Genomic DNA, 12286 nt, shown 5'->3' with positions numbered 1-12286 from the left:
TTGCCCCCAGGCAGTGACATGGTGCTCTGAGGAACTGAAGATGACCCCAGACTGTCCCAAGGTGAGCTTGAGAGCCGGTGGAGACGTCTGTGCTGGAATCCACTGAGTGTTCAGGGGAGAGGAGCAAAGTGTAGGTTCGCCCATCAGGGCCAGCACGCCGGCAGCAGTTCCTACTCTGAGAAGATACAGGTCAAATGGTCAGAGTCTGTTTGACTTCAGGAAAGCATGCTGAGTAGGGAAACTGAGACCAGGATCAACCCCTTAGGCAGGGGAAAGGCAAAGTAGGACCTTTGGCAGGTAGGCCTTTCATTATTTTTCTTACAATGAGAAAGGAGAGAGAGAGAGAGAGAGAGAGAGAGAGAGAGAGAGAGAGAGAGAGAGAGAGAGAGAGAGAGAAACGCAGCAAGTGTGTAGAGGTCAGAAGACAATTTGTGGGAGTCAGTTCTCTTCTACCACGTGGGTCCTGTGGATCAAACTCAGTTTTGGTGGGTGTTCTAATGTTCGCTTTTCCAATACAATGTCCTGGAGCCTCCACATTATGTCGGGCCTTGCACTAATCCTGAGAGGACCATAGGTAAGGGGAACAAGCTTAATCCTTGTCTTCTTGGAGCTCATATACTGACAGGGAAACCAGAGATTAAACAATAGCTTGCATTTGATGGCATAGATCACAACCATCCTGTTGTGATCAGAGCAGCAAGGAGCAGTGTGGGGAACAGAGCTATCGGGTGTATAATGGGAGCCAGACTTGCTTCAAAGAGGTGGGGTCACAGCTCCATCCTTCTCGGGCTCTGCTATGGCAGGTCCCATCCCGTCTGGGTTGATCACTATCAGCACTTGTGGAGTTTGGGGAGAGGACTCAAGGTGACAGAAGATGGGTCATCTATTCCAGGCACTAATGACTGTGAGGCAGATTGGACCTGCCATTCTTCCTGATAGACCCTGACACAGGATGGAGCCTGCAGGGAAGTAGGAGTGGGGCCTTTCCCCAGGCCTGGGGATGGTACTCACACCCTTGCTCAGCCAGTCTTCAAGGCTGCTGTAGTTCCAAAGGTGACCAGGTGGGTCATGGAGGCTGGTCTGGCCGCTCTCTGGGACTCTACAGATATGTCAGAACTCAGGAGATGTTTTGTCTTCAAGAGGTACCTTGTTTGCTCAGCCTGGATAGAAGACACCTAGCTAAGAGAAACAGCACTTGGGAGAAAGTGTGGAAGCTGAATTCTGAGGATGCCCTGTGTGAATCAAGTTTTAAAAGAGAAACACATTTCTTTAAAAACCTGTGTGTGTGTGTAAATGAGCGTGCATGCGTGAATGCGGCTAGCATTCTCCAACTATCTGTGTGCATGTGGCGGTCAGAGGACAACCTTGGATTCTGGTCCCACCTTCCGCTTTGTTTAAGACTGTCTCTTGTTCACTGCTGAACACACTCAGCTGGCCCACGTACTTCCCATGGTTCCCCTGTCTCTCCATCCCATCTCACGGGAGGAGCACAGGGATTGTGAGTGGGGGGGGGGGTACTGTGCCTGACTTCCTGTGGGCTGTGGGGCTTCAAACTCAAGTCCTCATGCTCGCATGTCAAGTGCCTGAGAGAAACACTTGAAGGGGGGATTAGTATTGGCTCATGGTTTCAGAAGTTTCAGCAGCTTGGTCGGCTTGCCCCACTGCTGCTTGTCTGTGGCGAGGCAGGACATCTTGGCGCAAAAGCATGGAGCAGAGACAGAAAGCTAAACAGAAAACAGAGACAAAACACCCTTCATAGGCACACCCCAGCCACCCACTTCCCTCAAGGTCTCCCTTTGTAATAACGCTATTAAAGGGTGGATCGATCAGCAAATTGATCCATTGGTAGGTTCAAGGTACTCATTATCCAGTCATGAGGGATCTCAGTGACCAGATCCACCAACTGGGGAAAAGTCTTCAACCCATGAACCTTTTGGGTGATCCTTCATGTCCAAGCCATAACACAATACCAGAGACATGGGAGAGACGGAGCAGACAGAGCTCCTGGGATGAGTCAAGTCCCTACATGGTTACCAGGAAACGACTTGGCCATGGGTGGTTTTCTTGGGCACTGTAGAGGCAGAAGAGGGATCAAGAATGATTTAGGACTCCAAACCCCACTAAGTGTTACAAATGGAATCCCAGTGAAGCCCTAGTGGCAGGCATGGTCAGAGGCCAAGGTGAAATTCAGGTGTCTGGGAATACTGCAGGGGACTCAGCATGAGGCCCCGTGAGCACAGAGTACAGGGCCGAGAGATGATAGAAGGAGCTCTGTTCTCCACACCATCTCGAAGTGGAGGGTGTGTTTGTTTTCTTGGGCTGCTATAACAAATGATGGCCAACCAGGTGCCGTAAAGCACAAGAATTTATCCTCTATGGGAGAGTAGTGAGAAATCGAATGTCAGCAGTGTTGATTCACTTCCAGAGTATCTGAAGGTGGATGGGCTCCATCCTCCCAGGTTCTGATGTGACTAGCAGCCCTTGGTGCTCCTTGACTTGTGTTTGGGCTGTCCCCACCTCTGTTTCCATTGTCACACCCTTCTCTGTATATATTTGTGTCTCCTCTTAAAAGGGCACCAATTGTTGGGAGGGGCTACCCTAATTTAGAATGGTGCCATCTTAACTTGGTGACTTTGTTCTGCATGAATATTATCTGCAAGACCTTATTCTGAATTAGCTCACAGTCAGAGAACTGGAATGTAATTAAGGCTATATGCCTCTGCCACATTATCCCACTATACTTGGCTTGTACAACAGTGTGGTAAAATGTTGGGTTTTTAAGCCATAATGAATCGAGTACTAGAACTGGCTCAGCCACTCACCAGCTTGAACAAGCATCCTGTCTGCTCTAGACACCAAATCCCTCATCTAAAATGTGGGGATGTCTGTTGCCCCCTGGGGTTCTAGGGAGGCTTTCATGAGGCACTTGACGATGCTTGGCCTGTAGGCAGCGTCCTGTAATGATGGCAGCTCTTAATATTGTTTTAATATATCAGTTGACTATCTGGGCAGACAGGCACACTGGGAGAACACAGAGATATGGAATCCAGGGGTGAATACTGGAGAATCCAACAGGAAGTGTCAACAGAACACCAAACCCAGTGAGTGAGCAGGTCTTGTCCTAAGGAAAGAACAGTTGGTGACAAGTTGCCAGAACTAAGACTGTGAGATCTACCCCATTATTAGCCTGATGGGAGCTGGCACAGGTTTTATTATAGGAATAAGTTCAGGGGCCTATAAAAGGGTCCAGGCTAAAGTCAGGACAACTAACTATCAAGAGCCAAAATACAGAACTAGAGTTGAGTAAGTACTTCTTATCCATGTAGGATCTGGGCTGGAACCAACATGGCTTCATGCATGGAGGCGGGGGAGGGTTGAGCAGGGCTGGACTGTGTGCCTTTCAACACCTACTTATAGCGGAAACCTACTTATAGGGATAAAACAATGCCTTCAGAAGGCATCCTGCCTGGCTGAGAAATTCAGAATATATACAGAAAGAAACTTAGCGAGACAGGAGACAAACAATGTCACCTATAGAGAGTGAAGGTATAGGGGGACAGGTCAAAATACTGTTTGGTTTTGTTCAAGGTCATAATTTTTGTAACGTGAGAAGAAAGAACAAACTTCTCCAAGCCTCAGTTTCCCTCTGTACTAAAATGTGGGGTTGGAGCAGATGTTCCTGAAGGCCTCTCGTCCAGCTCTGACAGCCTGTGATTTCGTGAATCACACTGGAAGAAGTATGCATGAGTGGGAAGAGCCGCCAAGACTGGGCCTTTCATTCTGAGTAATGAACCGAAACCGCGAAGGCTTGACATCTGTTCCAGTCTTTCAAGGGAAGTTGGACAAAATAATGCCTTTTTCAGGGAAATCGTTACCAACAGTGAAATATAGTATTTTCTGCCTAAGCCAAAAATGAAGTAGAGAATGCCAGCTTTCTTGAAGCCCAAGGGAGAACGCTCGTCTGAACTCCCAGAGAAGGTCACGTTGGCCAATTACCTTGCTGCTGTAGGCACATAACGCCATGGATGCAACTGCTGCCCAAGCCCATTAGAGCCAGAAAGCAGGAAGAGTGGAAGGGAGGTGCTGAGGCCCTGGGAAAGAGGCTGCTCTGGGGCCTGTGCCTGGCTTCCTCTACAGCCCCTAGGACCTTCTTGCTGAATAAACATTATGCACAAACACCTTGATCTCCTGCAGCTTGCTGTCAAGAGTCCACGGAGGACTCTCTGCCACTGACTTGGAAGTTCTGTCTAAGAAGCCGCTGCAAACCCAGAGGCCGTTCTCAGAGACCAAGGCATTCTACCTTTGGAGTCAAACAGAGCATCCCCAGGGTCTGTTTGGAACTGAAGGAACTGGGCCAAGGGAGGCAGGAATCTAGACTCAGATACCACTAGATATCTCTCACCTTCCATCATTATAGAAGATCCTAGAACTTCAGGACTGAAGGAGACCTTCAGGGTACTCACCTCAACTATTCTGCTACCCAGGAATTACATCTATGCCTAAAGCAGGGACTCGCTGTAACAGGTCTCTGGTTTGTTCTTGTGTCCCAACTAGGCCAGTGTCTGGGCATAGTATGTCTTGATCAAGTGTGTATTAGACGGTCTTTATTGTCCCTGAGCCTTCTTCCCCCATCCATTTGTTCATGCTCTTAATTGAGAGGGGTCCAGGAGCTAATGCAGCTGCCCTGTCCCTCTTTCTGTACCTTTAAAGCCAGGTAAGTTCTAACTCACGCACTCAAAAAATCTATAAAAAGAGGAGGCTTCAGTGTACTGAACCTTTTCCTTAGCCTTACCTCCCCATATTCCCTGGGGTTGATTTGTTTCACATTTATTTGTTTATTTGTTCATCGCATACATGCATGTGGGTACATGCTCATGTATACACGTCATGTCTCACATTTGGAGTTTAGAGGACAACTTTTGGAACCTGGTTCCCTCCTTCCACCATATAGGTAGGTTCTAGGGATCCAGCTCAGCCTATCATCAATCTTGGTGACAGGTGCCTTGTACTCCATGGACCATCTTGCTGGCATTTTCCTGGATTTTGAAGTTTACCAAATCTTTGGTCCCTGAATATCCATGTTGGGGAGTAGAGGTAGCGTTAGAAGGAGAAACACTGGGGATACCAGTATCAGAGTATCTCCTAGTTTCCCCTCCTGCACCAAGCATGAAATACTCACCAAGTGGTCTATCCTGGGATTTCACGCATATTAGCCTTATCTCCTGACGTGATTTCTATTGAAGTGCTTGTTCCTATTCTGAGATAAGTGGTGTCTGAGTTAGTACTGATATGATGAACACTTTGATTGGCACACATGTCTCCTACTAAACCTTCAGAGCCATGAGAGCAGAACTCATACCTGTTAGTGACAGCTCTGTCTCTGTAGTTCCTGGTGGATCTCATAAAATAGTGGGTGGGTGGAAAGATGAGTGGGCTGGTGGATCAATAGACAGATGGATGGGCGACTGATGGGTATCTGGGTTGGTAGATTTATGAATAAACAGATAGATGGATGGATAAATGGATAAGTGGGTAGTGAGTGGATGGAAGGATGGATGGATAATGGATGGACTGATGGGTGGTCCAGGAGGTGGGCAGATGGAAGATGGGTAGAGGGATAATGGATGGATGGATAAATAGATGAGTCAGTGGGTGGATGAATGGGTCAATCCAGCAAGTGGCTGCCTAGAGGCATTGCCTCGGCAGGGTCTTTCAGAAACACACTTCTTCCTGGCAAAGGGTTTTCAGCACTTCCCTTCAGTTGTGCCCATGTACTGAAGGGAAGTGGTAACTTGATTCATAATTGAGACACAAATACCTACAGGAGCCTAAGAGGCAGCCTTTTCCAGGGAAGCACTACTAAATATTGCAGAGCCTAAGAAGGGGCTTGGAGACGAGAGGACAGTGGGCCAGCCACAGCTCCAGCATGCAAGGAGTTCGTGAGTGTATCTAAGCAGCTGCATGTTTGCTGACATGCAGCCGTGCACACTGAGCAGCGCAGACCTTCCCTTGGGAAAAAGAGAACTTCCTGAGAATCGAGAACGCGAGACTGCCAAGGAGGGATCTCAAAGAGGCAGCGTGTGTGAAATAATCAGAACAATAGGAAGAATTAGACAAAGAGGCCACTGTGGGCCAAGTGTGGGGGTGAAGAAATGGGCTTGGGGACAGAACGGTCTTTAAAGGGGCCTTGTGTCAAGAGAACTTCAGATAAGATGCAGTGGGGGGGATTTTTTAAATTTTTAAACAGGAAAACCCCAGATCAAATTCAAGAACCCCCGTCATTAAGTTTGTGATGCAATGGCCTGTATGAATATATCATACCTCTAGGCTTGCCTCTCCTGCCTCCATGGTAACCCCTGCCAGTGAGCTTAACTGCTGGACTTGGACTTGTTCATTCAGTTTTCTTGTCCACCTTGTTTTATTTTGTATGTGTTCTGTGTAGTGTATATGTATATGTTTGTGTGTTGAGTGTGTGTGTGTGTGTGCGTGCGCGCGTGTGCGCGGGAATCAAAATCGTTGTCTTCTTCCATAATGCTCCACTTTATTTTATGAGACAGGATCTCTCTGTGAACCTGGAACTGACATAGACTAGCTGGCCAGTGAGCTCTGGGGCCTATAACCCCAGTGCCGAGGTTATGGACTCTCTTGGTGACCAGCTTTTTACATGAGTGTAGGGGATCCAAACTCGGGTTCTCGTGCTTGCATAGCAAACATTTGACTAACGGAGCCATCTCCCCACTTTCTAGGAGGGCATTATCTTTGTCTAACTAGTTTTGAAGCAGGTCGTAGGATCTAATGACCATCCTGAGGGGGCTAAAGTGGTCAGGAAGTGATTGAAAGGGGGGAGCTGAATTCATTTGACACAGTCCCATCTTGCAAAGGGACCTTACCGTATCCTCTCCGTATTCTCTCTGTCTTTGTCACGGCCCTCTTCCGCCAGGCACCAGACACCAGAGAAGAAAGCTTAAGTTGTCCTGTATTAACGCATGTGCATCCTTGTCTCCTCCACACCCTGGTCACGGTCCAGTCGTGAGGATCAGTCGGTGTTGAAACTGAACTGTGAATACATAGGCTGGAGAGAGGCTCCGGTCAAGGCCCTGTGTTCTGTTCCCAGACCTCATGTGGGGGAAAGGCCAGACGTGGTAGTGTACACTTAGAATTCCAGGGCCGGGGAGGCAGAAACAGGCAGATCCCTGGAGTTTGATCACCAACCAACCAAGCCTACTGGGTGAGTTCAGGCCAGTGAGAGAGTCTGCCTTAGAAAATGAGGTCAGGGCTGGGGAGATGGTTTGACTGTTAAAGACTAAAGCTCTTTCTTTCTCTCTCTCTCTCTCTCTCTCTCTCTCTCTCTCTCTCACACACACACACACACACACACACACACACACACACACACACACACCCAAAAAAAAAGGTCAATTGCAACTGAGATATGACACTACAGTTGTCCTCTGGCCTCAACACTCCACACATACACACACACACACACACACACACAGAGAGAGAGGAGTGGTTAAGTAACCTTGGACTAAGGCACCACCTCAATCTGTGACCCATGAGGGGCTTCTCCATCACCTCTAGCCCAAGGTTTTGCTCATTGTCTGTCTGCCTGTGGTCTTGTTACAGAAAGCAGATCTGGCCGTGGCTCCCCTAACCATCACCCATGTCCGAGAGAAGGCCATCGATTTCTCTAAGCCTTTTATGACCCTTGGAGTGAGCATCTTATATCGCAAGCCCAATGGCACCAACCCCAGTGTCTTCTCCTTCCTCAACCCCCTTTCCCCGGACATCTGGATGTACGTGCTCCTCGCCTACCTGGGTGTCAGCTGTGTCCTCTTCGTCATCGCCAGGTAAGGCTGTGCCTTGGCTGAAGCTCTGGGCCAAGCTGGATAGCATAGAGAGCTAGGCGAGTGCCCCTTGGCTCAGAAAGTCCAAGGTTTGGATCACTGAGCCATCTGACATTCTCTTTCTCCCTGTGGCTCAGATCCTTTGTCCCTTCAGAAACTGCCCCATGGCTCCCTGGGCTTGAATCATCCGATCCTCCCTCTGGTCCCTGTCCTCCATGACTCAGATATGGTAAATTGCACCCTGGTGCCCAAAACCAGTTGGGGGAAGCCTGACCATTGCTTACCTGACCTGGGTACCTGGGATGGCAGACCAGACCCAAGCACCTTGCATGGCCTAACAAATGGCTCAAAACATGGAAAACAAATTATATCCAAGCCGTCCACACAGCCGGAGAACCAATCACCACCAGCCGTGCACACGCCACATGCAGAAACATGGCACACAGACATGCATGCGTGGGATCCATGCTTACACACCACCTCATTCACACGTGTGCCTCCTGCTGGGAATCCACACATGCACTGAGCCTACCCTTGTCGCGTTGTTCGTTGGAAACAGATGAAGTACACCCTTGCTAAGTGGGCCACTAGGGAAGCAGAATTATCCCAGGCTTACCAAATGCCTAGTGTTTACCAAACACCCTGTTCTGTGCCTTGCCACCTTTTCATTTTCTCTGGCAGCCTCCTTTAAAGGCGCACAAGACTCGCTGAGGCCAGATAAGTCATAAGGAACACATCTAGGTTGTGAACTTAGTTCCACTGAGGTTTTGTCTGTCATTCATATCTCTGGCCACTGCTTGCCCCCACTCCCCACCTCAAGCTCCCCAACCCCTCCCAGTGCGCTCTCTGCCCCTCCCGCCAGGCCCCATTCTTGCCCCTGCCCTGGGTCTTTTTTCTCTAAAGCCTAACATGGTGTAAAGAGAAACTTCTCTGGAGAGGCAATTTGAGATCCAAGGACCTGGTGTTTCGCCTTTTTTCCTCCAGAGCTTCCTTTGAAAGCCCCCCCTCGCCTCTGCGCCTGTCACTCTCTGCCCCCTCCCACCCAGAGAGAGACCAAAGGAAAAATGTGAGAGGCAAAGTCGCCCAGCCTCCCAAGGCTTTGCTGCAGAGCCTGGTGCGGCTGCAGCTGCCCTGCCTCCTCAGCCCAGCCAACAGCGAGCCAGTGCAGAGAGACCTTCATCACGCCTCTCCTCACTAATGGTCTAACAAGCCTTTGAAAGCAGAGCCGCTCTCTTGCGCTCTCAGCGTAATTTTCTCGAAGCTCCAGTGGCCTCTCAACCACCCATCCCTCTGAGGCAGGAGCATTTCCAGCATTAGTTCTGTCTGTTTGATGTGTGCCTCTTCTCCCCTCAGATACGGGCCATCCATTCGCTGCAGGCAGCTGGGTGTCCAGCCTCCCCATCATGGCTAGGAAGACAGGGGGAGTGGCCCCTCCACCTAAGGCTGGTGTGGGATGCTTAGGAAAAGTGGGGTTTTCTACAGTGGCCAGGATGCCGTGAGGTACCTGCAGAGGAAAGAGAGGGAGGAAATTCTAGGCCACAGAGCTGACTAAAGGCGTCTAAGTACACTGCTCACCCCATGGAACACTCGCACAGCACAGCTCTCAACCATTGTGTCTGCCCTTACCGTAGTCCTGTAAGGTGGGGAGAACAATCCCCGTGTTCCAGAAGCAGAAGCGAAGCAAGGCTCAGAGAGGTGAAGTCAGTACCCAAAGTCACAAAGATTTCCTATTCTAAATTGAACGCAGGAGTGGGCATTGGGGAGCTGCAAGCTACAGGACGCATAGATGGCTCAAGGGGGTGCCACTGGGCACCTGCAGGCTTAGGGCTGAGCAAGAGAGGCAGGGTGAGTGAACTGCATGTGGTACCCTTGCCCAGCCTTCATCCATCCCCTCTTGTCTCCAGCTCTGTAAGGTTCCTGGCCACTCTGGCCCTGTAAGGTTCCTGCCCTCTCCCGCACTGTAAGGTTCCTGCCCTCTCCCGCACTGTAAGGTTCCTGCCCTCTCCCGCACTGTAAGGTTCCTGCCCTCTCCCGCACTGTGAGGTTCCTGCCCTCTCCCGCACTGTAAGATGGGTGCCCAGTGCTGTGATCCTTTTTCTGGTTAAACCTCAGCCTTTGAAAACATTTCATTACCAAAAGGCCCCTTCTGGAATGAGCTGTGTGTATCAGAATAAGCAAGTTCTGTCTCTGGGCATTTGTCATGTTAAAATGTCACCACGGAGTGGTACTTTGGACCCTTAAATGCCTGTACAGCAGAGCCCAGAGCACCCAGCTCCCCTTTGGTGTCAGTGACCACAGAGGAGTGTCCAGGTTTTTTTTTCACCATTGGTGGGAACTGGATCAACTTCAGTGCCCACCAGTAGGGTAGGGTGTTAAGACCCATGTAAGTCTGGTTCCGGTTCCGAGGGACTGGTGTGGAGAGGGGTAATTGACAGCATTCTATGTAGAAATTTCTATGACAGGATCCTGGGGTGATGTGACATTTTTATGTTAAAAATTGTGTGTGTGTGTGTATACGTCTGTCTGTATGTGTATGTCTGTCTTACCTGTCTGTGTCTGTGTGTTACATTAAGAACAGGACCTAGGGCCGACGAGCTGGCTCAGCTGGAAAAGGCACTCTTGGCTCCAAACCTGAAGACCTGAGTTCTGTCCCAGGGTCTCACATGGCAGGGGAGAACCGACTCCTGCCAGCTATCCTCTGACCCCCACATGTATGCCATCACACACAGACCCACACGTGCCTTAAACAAATAAATGTAATACAGATCTTAATAATATAAATAAACAAAGAGCTGGACCCCTGAGCACTGCTCAGAATTCATCTTTCTTCTGATGCCAGCCCTCCAGCCAGGAGAGGTCCCAGGGGAGCCTGGTCTCTTGGTCCACGGTACAAACCATCATAGCCCGCACCTTTGGTTTGCTGTCAGATCAGTCCCAGAGCTCCCTGAGCTATAAGCTTTGTTTCTGTCTAGAAAGTGAAGGCTGAGGTTCCGTAGATTTTGTGAGATCCCTGCCTTCACTCTCTTATAATTTCTTCTTTAGCCCCAGGGTGGGCCTTCGAGGGTCGTGCCTCCTTAGGTAGTCCATTCCCAGCTTTGCTCTGGGTCTCCAGTGACCTATGGCCTCTGTCTGCTGAAATCCATTGCTTTTCTAACACGGCGCCAACGTGGACCTGGACCGGGTTCCAATCTATATGAACTCAGTGGGGAGGCATTGTGTACCCAGTACCCCTAGATCTGGTGGACTCTGGGCAGAGACTCTCCTGCCTACACCAGCACCCACCAGACCCGGCCCTCCAGACAACTCATGTTTGTCTGCCCTGCCACAAAAATGTGCCCAGAATCCATTCTGGACACCCAGCTCTCCAAAGGTCTTCTCTTACATCCCTTTCCCCCAAATGTCTCTCGGCCTTCTCTCCTGAACCTCAGCCTCTTCCTTGGGGATTCCAGAGTCTCTCGCCAGTTTCCTCTCCTTCGCTTTGACAATCCTCAACTCACTGTGAAGTCTCACATGGGAATTTCCTGCCTGAGGCAGCATCCTGCTTCCAGAGAACAGGACTGTCCTCACCTAAGCCCTGGGAGCAGTGAGTGATATAGCTAATACTCCTGCTTTGAGAAGGAAGCCGGAAGGGGAAGACACAAGTTACCAAAAAGGGCTTCACACTAAAAAATGAAAGAAAAATATGTTTTGATTTTTTAAAAAAAGATCTATCTGTCTTTGCTTCCTGCATCCTGCCCCATCCCCCGCCCCCATACACACATACAACTGCCCTGATCCAGGAACTGCTCAGTCTCTGCTTCTCCCTGCAGCAGTCCAGCAGGCTTCCTCCCTCAGTTGGGAGTCCTCTTCCTTAGAAGGGCATGGTGTGAAGTCCGGCCTATGTTCATATACTCAAACACAACAATCTGAAATGAAATCCCACAATGTTTTCTCCGTGGGGCAGGATTCTGGGGCCTTTGTGCCTTCTCCTCAGATTCTTGTATACTATTGGAACATTTTATAAGGAGTATCTTTTCACTTTTTTATTATACAAGAAACTCAAATGCATCTTCTCATTTTCAAAAGAGCCATGTGGTCCAAATAAGGCAACAGGTTTGACTGAAACCCCCTTTGCCCTTCTTGCCCTCTCGCCAGAGCCACACACTGATGTTTTTATGAGACTTCCAGACCTCTTAGTGGACATCCATATACAGACAGAGCTGTGTGGCTGCCCTAAGCAACCTATAGAAATGCAATTGATCGCTGTTCATCCAACAGTCTGTGTTGAAGAGCTTCCCCTGTCTCGGGACATCTAGAAGCATGCTGTTCTCTTTAACAGCTGTGTGATATTTCAGTGTGGCTGTGGCATGGCGTATTTAATCATTCCTCTACTGAAGGACATTTAGGTTATTTTTTTTTTTGCATGCTATTGCAAACAACACTTTGACAAACATCCTTGA

At 49.4% G+C, this 12286-nt stretch overlaps 1 protein-coding gene across 1 annotated transcript in view; it reads left to right on the top strand.

Annotated features, from left to right (window-relative positions):
- Positions 1–12286, top strand: part of Grik3 (glutamate ionotropic receptor kainate type subunit 3) — a 225058-nt gene that overhangs the window by 189498 nt on the left and 23274 nt on the right. Inside the window, exon 11 of the mRNA XM_087904615.1 lies at positions 7627–7850. Coding sequence (XP_087760741.1) covers positions 7627–7850 — 224 coding nt within the window. The remainder of the gene's footprint in view (positions 1–7626; positions 7851–12286) is intronic.

Source organism: Myodes glareolus, chromosome 3 (genome assembly GCF_982192425.1).
Source record: "Myodes glareolus chromosome 3, mMyoGla1.1, whole genome shotgun sequence".
In the NCBI taxonomy this organism is placed as follows: Eukaryota; Metazoa; Chordata; class Mammalia; order Rodentia; family Cricetidae; genus Myodes; species Myodes glareolus.
Note: the sequence above shows the minus strand (reverse complement) of the source record. Positions and strands in the feature narration are given on the sequence as shown.